The 14,841-nt window shown below is 53.4% G+C and overlaps 1 protein-coding gene across 2 annotated transcripts in view; it reads left to right on the top strand.

Moving 5' to 3' along the window:
• MIGA2 (mitoguardin 2) overlaps window positions 1-14,643 on the top strand; it is a 28,988-nt gene extending 14,345 nt beyond the window's left edge. For both annotated transcript variants that reach the window (XM_025475420.3, XM_035721061.2), the window contains 10 exons: window positions 2,481-2,598; window positions 3,927-4,027; window positions 4,512-4,627; window positions 5,103-5,175; window positions 5,372-5,458; window positions 10,288-10,386; window positions 10,712-10,846; window positions 11,532-11,585; window positions 12,360-12,476; window positions 12,714-14,643. In XM_025475420.3, the coding sequence (XP_025331205.2) occupies window positions 2,481-2,598; window positions 3,927-4,027; window positions 4,512-4,627; window positions 5,103-5,175; window positions 5,372-5,458; window positions 10,288-10,386; window positions 10,712-10,846; window positions 11,532-11,585; window positions 12,360-12,476; window positions 12,714-12,920 (1,107 nt within the window). In that variant the 3' untranslated portion in view covers window positions 12,921-14,643. The remainder of the gene's footprint in view (window positions 1-2,480; window positions 2,599-3,926; window positions 4,028-4,511; window positions 4,628-5,102; window positions 5,176-5,371; window positions 5,459-10,287; window positions 10,387-10,711; window positions 10,847-11,531; window positions 11,586-12,359; window positions 12,477-12,713) is intronic.
• The last annotated feature ends 198 nt before the right edge of the window (window positions 14,644-14,841 follow it).

Here is a 14,841-nt window from a genome sequence, read left to right as displayed (position 1 = left end):
ACTCCTCCAACTGAGCCAGCCAGGAGCCCTGAAAAAATTTTAATTTCAGTGACTTCAGTATGTCTTTTTCTTTTGTCATTTGCACTTTGGGCATGACATCAAAGAAACCAGTCCCTAACCCGAGTCTGCTTCACTGAGGAAGACTGAGGACACCTGCCAAAGCTAAGGGCTCTGCCAGCCACGCCATGCGGGGTCTGGTCCTATCAGAGAGTTGATGAAAGCAGACAGTGGGTCCTGGGGTTCCATGGGCCCTGCTGGGGCTATAGCTGCATGAGCTCAGCCACTTAACATCCTGAGTTTTCTTTGTGAATCCAGGTCACAGCCATATCTGCTTTCAAGGATTCTGTGAGGCTGAACAGCTAGGTACTGGTCCAGGGCAAGCACTCAGTGAAAGAACCGTTTCCATCATTGCCGTCCTCCTCTGAGCTCTTCTAGCTCTGTCCCCAGTGGCCTCAGCTCGGTTTGGCCCTTGGCTCCTCCCTGGGGTCTGGTTACATACAGGTACAGGATCTGGTAGCCTTGATGGAGAGCAGAGGTAGGCCTACCTGTGCCTGGCCCCTCAGCCAGGGATCAGGCCCCAGCTCCTGGGATCAAAGGTACAGCACCTTCTTCTTTCCACATACCAGCCTGGAGGCCAAGGGCAGGAGGAGGTTACTGAACCATAGGCTGTTGAGTTTTTGGTGCAATACCTTCCCCAGTACACATGGTTCATAGTAACATGGAATTTGAGAGATGCCTGGATGGCTCAGTGATTGACTGTCTACCTTTAGCTCAGGTCGTGATCCGGGGTCCTGGGATTGAGTCCTGCATTGGGGTCGCCTGCTTCTTCCTTTGCCTATGTCTCTGCCTCTCTGTGTGTCTCTCATGAATAAATGGATAAAATCTTAAAAAACAAAAAAACACAGTGAAATTTGAACCCAGCTCTTTCTGGGATCCTGACTGCCCTTTTATTACAATGATATTATTATGCACGTTATGTTATATACGTATGTTACATGTTATATATTACATGTATTATACTTCATATGTTATACATGTTACATATTATATCATAGTGATTAATATGATACTCAACTCTTCCTGGTCATCACCACAGGCCAGCCTTGTGTGAAGGGCTTTGCATAACTTCCCTCCTTCATGTTTTCCCTATATTCCTAGGAAGTAGGTACTCTTATCTCAACTGATAGATAAGGAATTAGAATGAGAAAGTAATTTACTTGAGGTAATACCGTTTGGAACTGGTGGTGCCTGGGTCAGAGCCCAAGTCAGCATTGTTCAGTAGGAAGTCATATAGCTCATTTAAAATTTTATAGAGACCACACTAAAAAGTAAAAAAGAAACTGGTAAAATTGGGGTGCCTGGGTGGCTCAGTTGGTTGAGCATCTGCCTTCCGCTTGGGTCATGATCCTGGGGTCCTGGGTTTGAGCCCCACATTGGGCTCTCTGCTTGGCGGGGAGTCTGCTTCTCCCTCTGCTGCTCCCCTTGTCTGTGCTCTCTCTCAAATAAATAAATTAAAAGAAAGAAACCAGTAAAGTCAATTTTAATAGTGCAATTTATTTATTTACTTACTTACTTACTTAACTTATTTAAGTAGTCTCCACGTCCAGTGTGGAGCCCAATGTGGGCCTTGAACTCTCGACCCAAAGATCAAGACCTGAGCTCAGATCAAGAGTTGGATGCTTAACTAACTGAGCTACCTAGGAGTCCCTTAATAATACATTTTATGTAATCTTGTTTTTGGAGAATATTATCATATCAACATGTTATCAACATGGAACATCGAGATATTTTGTTTATTTATTTAAGATTTTACTTATTTGAGAGAGAGACAGAGATAGTGACAGAGAGCATGAGCAGGGAGGAGAGAGAGAAGCAGGCTCCTGGCTGAGCAAGGCTCCCCCACCCCTGATGCAGGGCTCGATCCCAGGACCCTGAGATTATGATCTGAGCCAAAGGCAGACGCTTAACCAATTGAGCCACCCTAAATCACACTTATTTTATTTATTTGAGAGAGAGTGTGTGTGCTTGCAGTGGGGGGGACAGAGGGAGGGAGAAACTGAAGCAGACCTCCCTTCCTTCTAAACAAGGAGTCTGTTGCAGGGCTCGATCCAATGACCCTGAGATCATGATCTAAGCCAAAACCAAGAATCAGAAACTTAACTGACTGTGCCACCCAGACACCCATGAAATATTTTAGAGTGTTTTTGTTTGTTTGTTTGTGGTTTCTTGGTACTTAGTATTTGAATTCCTGCATGTATTTATACTTAACAGCCTATCTCTGTTGGGACAGGCCACATTTCAGCTGCTCATTCGCTCTATGTGGTTGGTGGCTTCTGTTCTGGGCAGCTCAGGTCTAGACATATGCTCTTGCTGCTGGGCTTCAGAGCCTGCTCCCCTTTCTCCCCCAATCACTGATGAGGGGGCACCATTGGCCTGGGGAGTGTGGAGGCTCCAAGTTGATGTTCATGTTTTAATTGCAGCCAGAGTCCCAGCGGAGGGAGTTTGCAGAGAAGCTGGAATCCCTGCTACACCGGGCCTACCACCTGCAGGAGGAGTTTGGGTCCACCTTCCCGGCCGACAGCGTGTTGCTGGACCTCGGTGAGCTGGCCTGGTTGCAGGATGGGGTGGGATGGGGTGGGAGTAGGGTGAAGGTGGGAGGTGGTAAGAGAACTGGGGTGTGGCTCCCTCAGAATCCTCAGGGCCTTTGGACCTCATTTAATTAGTGCCTTGTACATCGATGGGGAAACAGGCCTTGAGGGACAGAGGTGTTTTTTGGTTTTGTTTCCGTTTTTTAATATTTTGTTTTTAAGTCCTCTCTCCACCTGACACAGGGCTCAAACTCACAAGCCTGAAATCAAGAGTCATAGGCTCTACTAACTGCACCAGCCAGGCTCCCCAGAGGTGTTCTTTTATAGGTGGTAGGCAGGAACAGGGGCTGGCAAGGCCTGGTGGAGGGGTCCCTGGCCAGTGTGCCTTGGCCATCCTGTTGGGAGTAGGCCTTCAGGTCTGTGTGTCCACATCTTCCAAGCCTTTGGTCCAAACCCTTTGCTATGGGCACCAGGCAGGCAGCAGGGATGGCTCATATGGAGATTAGTTGAAAACGGGTCTTGCTGTTGCCCACACTGCTGAGGTAAAGGTACTTGACATCAGCGAGAGATATGGAGATATTTAGCCAGTGTTTTCCTGGTACCCACCATGTGCCAGGCCCTGTGCAGTGAGTGGACCCCAGGACCCTTCCCTGGGTGCTTTCAGCCCTGAGGAGGAGCATCAAACTCCTGTGTCCAGCTCCCCAGCTCTGTCAGTGGTGACCCAGGCCTGACACACCCTTCCACGGCCTGTCCCTGAATGGCTTTGCCTGAAGAGAAACCTACCTGCTCTGGTCTCCCCAGGTGGCAGAGAAGGCTGGTGGGGCCTTTTAGGCCATGGCCTTTGCTTATTTGTTTGGCAGAGCTTTCTTAAGTGCCCCGAAGGTCCAGACCTCTGCAGTCCTTGAGGGCTTAGGGTTAGAAATGCCAAGTCAGTGGCCGATGCATTCCCTTGTGCTCTTTGTCATTAGTGGCTAAGTGTCGGTTTGTCAGAGAGGAGAGCCCACTCGCCTGGGGCCATATGGTACAGGAGAGGATGTGTGTGCAGAGCTCAGGGGCTGTCAGGCCTCGGGGTGTAGCTGTGTGGCCATGGGCAGGCCTGCTCAGCAGCCCCATTCCATACCTTACTGTGCCCACCTGTAAGGATCCATGGCATTTGAAAGAAGCCATTCTTTTGAGGCGATGACCCCAAACCTTCATGTGTAAGTCTTCAGGACGTAGGAGCTGTGTGATTGGCAGCGGCAGCCGGCCCAGAATTGGGCATTGGACGCTTTGCACGTGTGCCTTCCAGAAAGCCTGGTGACTTTGGAGTCCCAGCCCTTCTCTTCCTGCTCTTCCCAGAGAGGACCCTCATGCTGCCCCTGACCGAGGGCTCCCTACATCTACGGGTAGACGATGAGGACAGCCTGACCTCCGAGGGTTCCTTCTTTTCTGCCACCGAGGTAACACAGGGCGAGGTCAATGAGCAGGGAGGCAGGGCGGGGTAGAGTGGAGCCCTAACCCCTGGGGGACTCTCACCAGAAGCACTGGGTCATGGGAAAGTAAAAGCATTTCTCCGATAGGAGCAGAATTTGGCAGTCAGTAAGTGCTGCTCCCCGGGGGACTCCATGCACTTGCCCTGGATGGGTTGGCCTGAGAAACCAGGTGTCCTAGGCCCCGTGTGGGAGGGGCAGGGTCTCCATCCCCAGGGCTCCAGCCCACGCAGAGCCCTCCCTTCTTAGACTGACTGCCCATTGCTTGGCATGTGTCTCCTGCAATGGCCACGAGTTTCAGGCCCTGACATGAGAAGATGTTTTCCCTCTGGCATCCCCTCTGAGAGGCTGGCCTCAAGGATGTCCCCTGGGCAGGCACCCTGACCCCCTTCGGCTTTTGCTGACACAGGGGGTGACTCGGCCGACTTTCCTCTTCCTATGCACCCTCCCCCAGCTCTTTGAGTCCCTGCAGGTCGGAGATGACCCCATCCTACTCTCCAGGCCGGCCGCTGCTTATGAGGAGGCCCTCCAGCTGGTGAAGGAGGGGAAAGTGCCCTGCCGGACCCTCAGGTGAGTGTGTGGGGAAGGGAGTGGGGAGCAGGGGGTAGGCAGGGTGTGCCCTGTCCCCCTTGGGGGCCAGGGAGGTCAGCAGTGCTTGGTGAGGACTCAGCTGGATAGCTCTGGCTATCCAGTGGCTCCTACCCCAGCCATGGGGGATCTAGGACAGCCTTGAATTCCCAGACAGGCAGGACTGCAACCAGCAACTGCAAATTAATATAATTAGTTCATAAAATGACAATGATTTCTACTTTTTTGAAGTTAGACCTGCCAGGTGCACCCACGGCCACCGAGGACAACACGTCCTCGGAGAGCATCCAGTCAGCCTCTTTGGTTTGGGGGTGGGGACCGAGGCCTAGAGGAGGGCAGGCACTTGCCCGAGGTCATACTGCCTAGCTGAGGCAGGACCATTCAGGGCTATACTCTGACCCCAGAGGGCATCGCTGGGCAGGGCCCAGGGGGAGTCACTGACTCTGCTTCCCCCCAGGACTGAGCTGCTGGGCTGCTACAGTGACCAGGACTTTCTGGCCAAGCTGCATTGTGTGCGGCAAGCCTTCGAGGTGGGTGTTGGGTAACCTGGAGAGGATGGTGCTGGGGCTGGGGTGCAGCCAGACAGGCCTACCAGTCCTGCTCCCACACACACCTGGCTCCTCCACGCAGATGGGTCACCTGCCTATCCCGTTAGGCTCACCTCTCTGCCAGCTTTGGAGGGCTGCCAGCCCAGCAGCTCACTCCCCTCCCTTCCTCGTTCCTTAGGGTCTTCTGGAAGACAAGAACAACCAGCTTTTCTTTGGGGAGGTTGGCCGGCAGATGGTGACAGGCCTGATGACCAAGGCTGAGAAGGTAGCTTTTTTTTAGGTTTTCTTCTCACCGTGCCTTTTTACATTTTTGTAACTTTTATTTGGTTCTGTTTTAAAAAAAGAAAAAAAAGTGTGGTGTGCCTGAGTGGCTCAATCGGTTAAGCATCTGACTCTTGATTTCGGCTTGCAAGGGTCATGGTCTCAGGGTCGTGGGATCAAGTCCTGTGTTGGGCTCCATACTCTATGCAGAATCTGCTTGGACTTCTCTCTTCCTCTCCCTCTGTCCCTCACCGGCCCCCTGCACTCAAGCTCTCCCTTGCTCTCTCTCTTTGTCTCTCTCAAATAAATAAATAAATCTAAAAAAAAAAAAAAAAAAAAGCCTAATCTGAAATCAAGCTGACGAGCTTTGACTTCATCCTGAAAGCTCTGGAGGGGCTGGGAAAGGCTTAGGGGACTTTTCCCGTGCCAGTTCTGAAAAATATGAATCTGTATTGCTTTTTTATTTCTGGTGATACCATAACCATAACCTGGTTTTATAAAATTTAGTGACTTCTAAATACAAACCGTAGGTTTCCCTGAACCAGAGGGAGCCACTGCCACATGCAGCTCTGTAGCTCCTGTCTGGTTTCATGGATTAACCCTTAAACATGGTTATTTAATTTCTAAAGTTCCCTACAGACTGTTCTGCAGCTCTCTCTTGTTGTGTGTAAGAGTACATTTTGTCCATCTGACTACAGTGGCAGAAGCAGTCACTTTGACCGATTGTGTAGGATTCCCTCGGGTAAGCTGACTGTGGTTCATTTTGTCCTCCGGCGGATGGACATTTGGATTGTATCTGATTGTCACACTGCTATTAGAATCAGTCCATTACAGACCTCTTTGGGTGCCTCTGGTTTTCTGTGAGGCAAAGCTCAGCTGTGGCAGTACCACGTCTTGGGCACATTCAGGTCTTGCCAGTTTGCTTTTGGAGATGGCTTAACAGCCATTGTCCCTGTAATCATGCGGATCTTTATGTTACACTAAATATAAGGTCTCAGTAATTGGATGTTAGTAACCCTTTTAACCTATTTTATCTATTCCTTCATATATTTCTTTGATTATTAATAAGGTTGAATGAATTTTCATGTGTGTTGGCCACGTGTTTGAGCAGAGCCCTTGAAAATGCTTCTCCCCTCAGTTCTTTCACCTCACATGTCCAACTAGTGGTTCTAAATTCACCTCTGGGGGCACCTGGGTGGCTCTGTCGGTGAAGCGTCTGCCTTCAGCTTGGGTCATGATACTGGGGTCCTGGGATAGAGCCCCACATCAGGCTTCCTACTCCGCTGGGAGCCTGCTTCTCCCTCTCCCTCTGCCTGCAGCTCCCCCTGCTTGTGCTCTCTCTCTGTCAAATAAATAAATATGTCAAATAAATAAATAAAATCTTTAAAAATATTAATAATAAAATAAATAAAACATACCTCTGGGGGCACCTGGCTGGCTCAGTTGGAGGAGCATGCGACTCTTGATCTCAGGGTCCTGAGTTCGAGCGCCACGTTGGAGGTAAAGGTGACTTAAATAAATAAACTTCTAAAAATAAATAAAATAAATAAAATAAAATGCACCTTGAGCCTCATCACCCAGTTGCCTGAAATGTCCCCTTGCTCCCACTGCCCTTGAGGTAAACATCAAACTTTGTTCCATGGCTGGCTGCCATGAGCCCTTTGTCCTGTCCAGACTAAAGGGCTCAGGGTTTTTGGGTTTTGTTTTTTGTTTTGTTTTGTTTTTGTTTTTTTATTTTAAGATTTTATTGATCTGAGAATGAGAGTACAAGTGAGGGAAGGGGCAGAGGGAGAAGCAGACTCCATTGAGCAGGGACCCCAACCCGGGGCTCCATCCCCAGAGTCTGAGCCGAAGTCAGATGCTTAACTGACTGAGCCTCCCTGGTGCCCCAAGGGCTCAGGCTTTAGTGTATGCCTGTACCAGACTTTCTTCCTGATCTCGGTCTTTGCATATGCTGGTCCCTCCACACCTGGAGCACTGTTGGCTCAGCGCTGTTGTTGTTAACTACTTTATTACAAAATACACAAGAGTATTAAATCCTACAGATACAGGATTTAATGAATGAATAGGTGAACCCCTGTGTACCCGGTACCGGGGTTAGGAAGTGGGGCTTTTACTAGTGTCTAGAAGCTCCCCAGTCCCCCTTCCTTCCCCTTTTCCTTGGTTCCCTGTCTTCTAAGTTCCCGCTCTTCTAAGTTCCCGCTCGAGCCATCTCTCTCCCCAAGAGGGCTTCGCCAAGAGCCATTGGACTCACCCTGCTGGCATGGCCCCATCACCCAGCATCCTGTTTACTGATTGCTCTTTTTCACTATCACTACTTGGCAAGCTCCACGAGGGCCAGGACCACAGTGCTCCCAGCATAGCAAGCGTGTGCCCCGCCTGGGGCCTGGAACAGGGCAGGTGCTCCATAAGTGTTAATAATTACTCTTCAGCAGCCGTTTACCTAGCAATGAACCTGGCGCTTTATTCACGTTGCCAGTAGCTCATTTGGTCCTGACCATAGTCTGCACTCAGTGGATAAGGAAACCAAGCCTGGGGAAGGCCAGGGGCTCGCTCGGGAAGGATAGAGTTGGCATTTGAACCCAGGTTGGCCTGACCGCAGCTGTGCCCTTGGCCTGTTCTCTGTGGCCTCCCAAGACAGCGAAGGAATTAACAGGTAAAGGAAGGGGAGGTGAGGCTAACGTAGGTGCCAGGAGCTTAGCAGATTGGCCTGTTCTCTGTGGCCGCTGAGGGGCCTAGAGGTGTGGCCTCCCTCGCTCTGCCTCCACCCCAGTGTGGGATGTATTTTTTCGAATGGCTGGTTAGCAGCCCTGGAGAGCAGAACCAGCACTCAGCCCTGGAACTGGGGTGGGAACCGATTCCCTGTCTGATCGTTGCAGGCAGGTGGAGCAGGGACACGCCCCCTGGGAGGGTGCTTGCTCTGTGGGCAGCATCTAGTCTCTGGACTTGTGAAATCAGTCCACTTTGTGACTGCGTGTCCATGAGCCAGCATGTGCCCTCTCCAATCCTCATCTCCTCTTGTGTGAGTGGGCATGTCCCAGGGGCCTCGTGTGATGGTGTCACACATGCTTGGCTGCCAGCCCTTATCTTCATTGTCCTCCTTTACATGTGAAGAAACTGAGACTTGGGGAGGTTAAGGTGTGGTCTACGGCCATCTTAGCAAATTCTCTTTATTTTTTAAATTAAAAATATTTTTTAAAGATTTTATTTATTTAAGAGAGGGATCCCTAGGTGGCACAGCGGTTTAGCGCCTGTCTTTGGCCCAGGGCGCGATCCTGGAGACCCGGGATCGAATCCCACATCGGGCTCCCGGTGCATGGAGCCTGCTCCTCCCTCTGCCTGTGTCTCTGCCTCTCTCTCTCTCTCTCTCTCTGTGACTATCATAAATAAAAAGTTTAAAAAAAAAAAAGATTTTATTTATTTAAGAGAGAGAGAATACAAGCAGAGTGGACAGCAGAAGGAGAGGGAGAAGCAGGCTCCCTGCTCAGCAGGGAGCCCAACACAGTGCTTGACCCTGGGGCCCTGGGATCATGACCCAAGCCAAAGGTAGACATTTAACCGATGGAGCCAACCAGGTGCCCCTAGTAAATTCTCTTTGTTTTTTTTTTTTTTTTTTTTTGTAAATTCTCTTTGAAAGTTAATGAAAGTCGTTTTTTTTTTTTTAAAGATTATAAAATACTCATGCTCATTTTATTTTATTTTAAAGATTTTATTTATTTATTCATGAGAGACACAGAGAGAGAGAGAGAGAGAGAGAGAGTGGCAGAGACACAGGCAGAGGGAGAAGCAGGCTCCATGCAGGGAGCCCAATGTGGGACTCGATCCCTGGACTCCAGGATCACGCCCTCGGCCGAAGGCAGGCGCTAAACCACTGAGCCACCCAGGGATCTCCTCATGCTCATTTTAAAAAAGCCCAACAAACACATGAAAGCAAAAAGAAAACTTGTCCCTCACTCCACCATGTTCACATTTTGGTGAACATCTTTCTGGTGGCTCCTCCACTTGTGGTTCTTTATAAGTGTTATAAACATGCCCGTACTATTATTCTGTGTCAGCTCCACCCTGCCTGGCTCTTGGGTACCACTGATCTCTCAAAGCCTCAGTATTCCCATCTATAAGGTGGGTGTCCTACTAGATTATCCCTCTTAGAACCATGTGAGTTAGAGGAGTTGATCCCTATTAGAACAGACCCTGGCACATCCCAGCTTCCCATTTCCATCAGTGCACATCAGTGTGTGCACACCGTGTCCCAAGTCCAGCTCAACCTCATGGCCCCAGAGAGTGCAGGATCTGTCCTGTGCCCCGATAGCAGTGGCAGGTCTTATGCACTATTCATCATTTAAGTCCAGGCACCGGGCCAATTGTGTGGGCTCACTGACTGTGTTGGCTCATGAGCTCACTGACTTCCCCAGAATAGGCCTAGGAGTGTGGGCTGTAGCTTCTCCCATTTCAGCAGTGACACCCAGGGTCATGGAGATTTGAATCTTTGGCTGCTTGACTCAACCTCCTGTCCTCATTCCTCTTTGCAAAGTAAGCAGATGCTGTAGTGTGTGTGCATCTCCTGGGACATGTTTGGTGCTCGGTTGTGAGTTGGTCTGAGACATTGCGGGGTGTGCTGTTGTTGGATCTCTCCCAGACGTGCCCTAGTCTCTGAGGGGCATATTGTGGTGGGCAGGGGACACTTCTTGCCTGGTTTTCTCTGTGGCTGCTGCTAAGGAATAGACCTCAGCCCTGCCTTGGCTTGTCCATCCACGGGCCTGTTCCTGTGGATCTAGTTCAAGTAAATCTTTGAGCCTCTCTCATGACCAGAACAGGCTGTGTTTCTCCCCACAGAGCCCCAAAGGCTTCCTGGAGAGTTACGAGGAGATGATGGGCTATGCCCTGCGGCCTGAGACCTGGGCCACCACTCGGCTGGAATTGGAGGGCCGTGGGGTGAGTTGGTTTGTGCTGAGCTCCAGTGCCATGGGGTCCCTTGTACTAGAGGTCCTCGAGGAGGGAGGGGTACCTGTGCCAAGCTTTGCCTTGATTCTGAGGCCTAAGATGGGCCCATCGTGGCTGCCAGCCCTTGGTTCCTGCCCTGCTGTGGGCCCGGGCCATGGGGGAGATGGCCCCAGCTGTACCCCACTGCAGCCCAAAGATGTGCCCACTCACCTGTGTGTTCCCACCCAGGCCCCCACACACCTGTGCCTCTTTGGACTTGGTCTTCCCATCTGGACAGTGGGCCTGCAGCCTTCAGAGCATCCCTGCCTTCTCACAGGTGGTGTGCATGAGCTTCTTTGATATTGTGCTGGACTTCATACTCATGGACGCTTTCGAGGACTTGGAGAACCCCCCGTCCTCAGTGCTCGCTGTCCTGAGGAACCGCTGGCTGTCAGACAGCTTCAAGGAGACGGTAGGTGGCTGCCTTCCGGATCTAACACACACACACACACTTTGCCCCACGGCATTGGCTCAGACTCTGCTTTCCTCCATCCCCAGCTTTGGGCACCAAGCCTGGGCCCCCCACCTGTCAGGCAACAGCCACCCCTCCCCTGCGAGCTGTGCAGCCCCTGGATCCGGCACCTGCCCTGGAGTAACCTCCCCAGGGGACCCCGTTGTTCCCTGGGCCCATTCAGAACCTGCATTTTCCTTTTGCATCATGGTTCCTGTTAACTCTACTCAGATTTAATGCATCTTACTAAGCTAAAACATAGGAAAAAGAAAGGAATAGCAGAAGTTGAGTGCAAGACCCCATGAGGCAGGCGTGACCCCGGGCTGGTCTTCAGGCAGTTTGCAGGCAGTGACTGTGGACCCCCACAATCTCTGAATGAGGTGAGGGTGCCAGGTCACGGCCATCTTACAGAGAAGGAAGCTGAGGCCCAGAGATTAGTTCAGCGGCTAATGCCCTGCAGCAGTAGGGGTTAGAATCAAGGTTCACATGTAGGTGTGGCCGGTTCTGAATTGAAGGGAAGGAAGAGCAAAACTTAGGCACCAAGCCGCATCTTCCTGCTTGGGGTGGTGTGAGCTGGGGAACAGGTAGAGGCTGCAGGCCTGGCCCGTCACTCTGAAACCTGGGTGGGTTCCTGTCTTTGGTTTAGGCCCTGGCCACTGCTTGCTGGTCAGTCTTGAAAGCCAAGAGGAGACTGCTGATGGTGAGTGACCCCCTCGGGGCCCCGGAGCGTGCTGCGCCCCTCAGCTGACCAGTCGGCATGCACTGGCCCCTGGGCTGGGGGCAGGGTGGGGAGAGGTGGGGTGGGCAGAGGAATGAGGCTGACACGGGGAGGTCTCGCAGAGCCCCCAGCACCATGAGCCGCAGCTCCGGCCCCCTGTCCTGCCATTCCGTCTCCCCCAGAGCAGGAGGACCTTAAAGGCACATGTAGGTCCGCTCCAACTCCTCCCAGCACAGCATAGGCCATCGGGAGATGTCGAAGGATGCAGAGGGGAAAGGGCATCCTTGAGGGAGGAGGGGGCCTGTGCAAAGGGGTGGTGGCTGGCTTGGTAGAGGCATCTGGGTGGGAGCAGCCCCCCCCCCCCCCCCAGCAGGCAGCGCAGCCTCCCTCCCACCCACAGGCTGCTGTTATCTGCGCTCCCAGACGGCAACTGGCCGCTCTATCTGGGCTGTGATCCATTGCTCCCTTCTGCCAGCCAGGCTCTGCTGCCCGGCTGATACCTGCTGCCACTGCCAAGTACTCTGGGCACTTCCTATGCTGAGCCCACCCCTGCCCCCTCCCCATGCAGTCCTCACAGCAGCCTCGAGTTTACCCTCATTCTGCAGAGGTGAAAGCCCCCGTCGCTTCCCTGGGGTCACCCAATAAGCAGGCGACTGAGCCAGGCCTCCCTGCAAAGCCTCACTCTCTTGCTAGGCCCCCAGGGCCCGGCACTTGCCCCTCCCCCCGACCCTGCCCTCAGCCTTGCCACCTTTGCAGGTGCCCGATGGCTTCATCTCCCATTTCTACTCCGTATCGGAGCACGTTAGCCCTGTCCTAGCCTTTGGCTTCCTTGGACCCAAGCCCCAGCTCTCTGAAGTCTGTGCTTTCTTCAAGGTAAACTGAGTGCGCGGCCTGCCTGGGCTGTTCCCCAAGAGGGGGTGCACAGGGGTGCCTGGAGGGAGCCTGGACCACAGGGGTCCGGAGGAAGCACTGGGGAGGGCAGGGCGGGAGCCTGTGCACAGGTCAGGGCTCCGGTAGCTGGGGAGGGGCTTTGGGTGGTCTGGAGGGCGTCAGTGCAGGGGGCTGGGGCGGAGGGCCAAAGCTGGGGCCTGATGCCAGCCCTGCCCCCAGCACCAGATCGTGCAGTACCTGAGGGACATGTTTGACCTGGACAACGTGCGCTACACCTCCGTGCCGGCACTGGCGGACGACATCCTGCAGCTGTCCCGGCGCCGCAGCGAAATCCTGCTTGGCTACTTGGGGGTGCCAGCGGCCAACAGCATGGGCCTGAACGGGGTGCTGCCCCGAGAGAACGGGCCTCTGGAGGAGCTGCAGTAGCGGTGGGCGCAGGCTCAGGGAGGGGTGCTGCCTGGGCCTCGTCCACATGGATAATGGCCGTAAGAAGGCTGCCTCCTCCCCTCCTTTGGGTTGGCTTGGAAGGGCTCGGGGATCCGTGGCCATCGGCAGCGGCAGAGCCTGGGCCTTTGTGGCCAAGCATGGTTGCCCCTGACCTTGTCCCTCCTCACCATTTCGGAATCCCCACAGACTGCCTTGGAGAGGGTTGGAGGCCCTGGGAGCCCGCCTGACTGTCCTCTGCTATCCCGAGGGGAAGCAGCGGTCAGACCAGTGACCTGTGGGGCCAGAGGGAGAGGAAGGTGGTGGGAGAGGAGATGGTATTGTGAGGAGAGGTGGACAGGCAGAGCCGGGAAGCCCTGAATGTGGGACCCCAACACCCCAGGGCTGCTGACAACAGGGGCAGGGACGGGAGACGAGACAGAGAAGCTGGGGGAGGCCGGGCTCTGTGGTAAAGGCCACAGGTGGCCTGAGCTAGAAGGAAAACCCAGGCTAGATGGTCCCTGGCTACCACCGCCCTAGAGAGCTTGCAGCTCCAGTGAGGGAGGGTGGGGTCACAGAGCACCTGGGGAGCACCTCGGTGGGGTGGCAGGCCTGGACTATCCAAGGGTGGAATAGAGGCGGGTCTGCTTTCCGTGTGCTCACATCTGGGCAGGGTCTGGGCCCTTGGCAGACCCAAGCATGAAACCAGAATTCCTCTGACATCCCCTCGTCCTGCCAGAGGCTGTCATTTCTCTTTCCCCTTTGCCACCAAAGATGGAGGAGGAGGGGCTGGTCCTCCCACCCCACCCACCTCCCTCTGTGAGCCTGGAACCCCCTGGGTGGTGCTAGGGCTGAGCTGGAGGCTCTGACCAGGGCTCATCTCAGGCTGGTCGCCTTGTGCTGTCGTTGGTGGCGGACCCAGGGACCACATCGGGGAGGTCAGAGGACCCACAGGGTTGGACTGAATCCCCTGCCCTCATTAGGACAAGAACCTTTGCCGGGCTCTTTGCCTTTGGCTCGACGCACAAATGCTCTAGCTGTGTAGCAGCTGGTCCTACAGTCGTCCCCACATTGTCCCCACATCTGGAGGGTGCCGTCAGCCCTGCAGACTCACTTCTTTCACAGTGTTTTCACTGGAGGTGGGATGTTTTATTTATTGCCTTAACACTTTATTTTGAGGTTTGGCTCCTTTTAGGCCAAGAAGCCTCCCAGAGAAACTGAGTCCTCCTTGGTCTCCGTACTTCAGACGACTGGCTCCTCAGACCAGGGCCCTTCTCCCCTGAATGGCTAAGGGGTCCCAGGAGAGAGAGAGAAGCAGCAGAGAAGGGTGGTGTGGGCCTGGCCCACCAGATCTGAGCCCACCCCCCTGCCTGCATGCTCCCACCTACTCCCCAGACTGGAGGACCCTGTGTCCTCCACATTCTCTGACCTTGGTGCCCAGGAAGGAGCAGCCTTCTGGGTGGGAAGGCCCGGGGTGGCCCTCCTCCCCTTTAGCCCCACATTCCATTCATTTGCACTTACCCTACGCTGTGAATGTCATCTTGGGCCTGGGCCCCCAGCCACTCTGACTTGCTCCTGAATCGCTCAGAGTGGCATTTTCATTTTGTCTTTGTTTACACGTCCATGCACTGCCTCAGGCACTTGGATTTGTTGCAGCTTCCACCTTTTTATGGTAGAGTGTGTGTGCATCAACTTCCAAATAAATGATTTAAACATTGTCCTTCCACATGGCCATGCTGGTGGGTACGTGTGTGGCCATTTGCTTCCTGGGCCATCACTGGGGACTTGCTCTTTGGGGTGTGGTGGGTGGAGTTTCCAGGAGGGCAAAGGTTGAGGGAAGCCTGGTGGGGGCCTAGAGCCCCTTTGGGGCCACTTGGCAGCCTGGCAGAGTCAATGGGTCCCAACGCAGGGTTCCCCCCAGGAT

The sequence above is a fragment of the Canis lupus genome, chromosome 9, assembly GCF_003254725.2.
Source record: "Canis lupus dingo isolate Sandy chromosome 9, ASM325472v2, whole genome shotgun sequence".
Classification (NCBI taxonomy): domain Eukaryota; kingdom Metazoa; phylum Chordata; class Mammalia; order Carnivora; family Canidae; genus Canis; species Canis lupus.
This window is presented reverse-complemented; position numbering and strand designations above follow the sequence as displayed.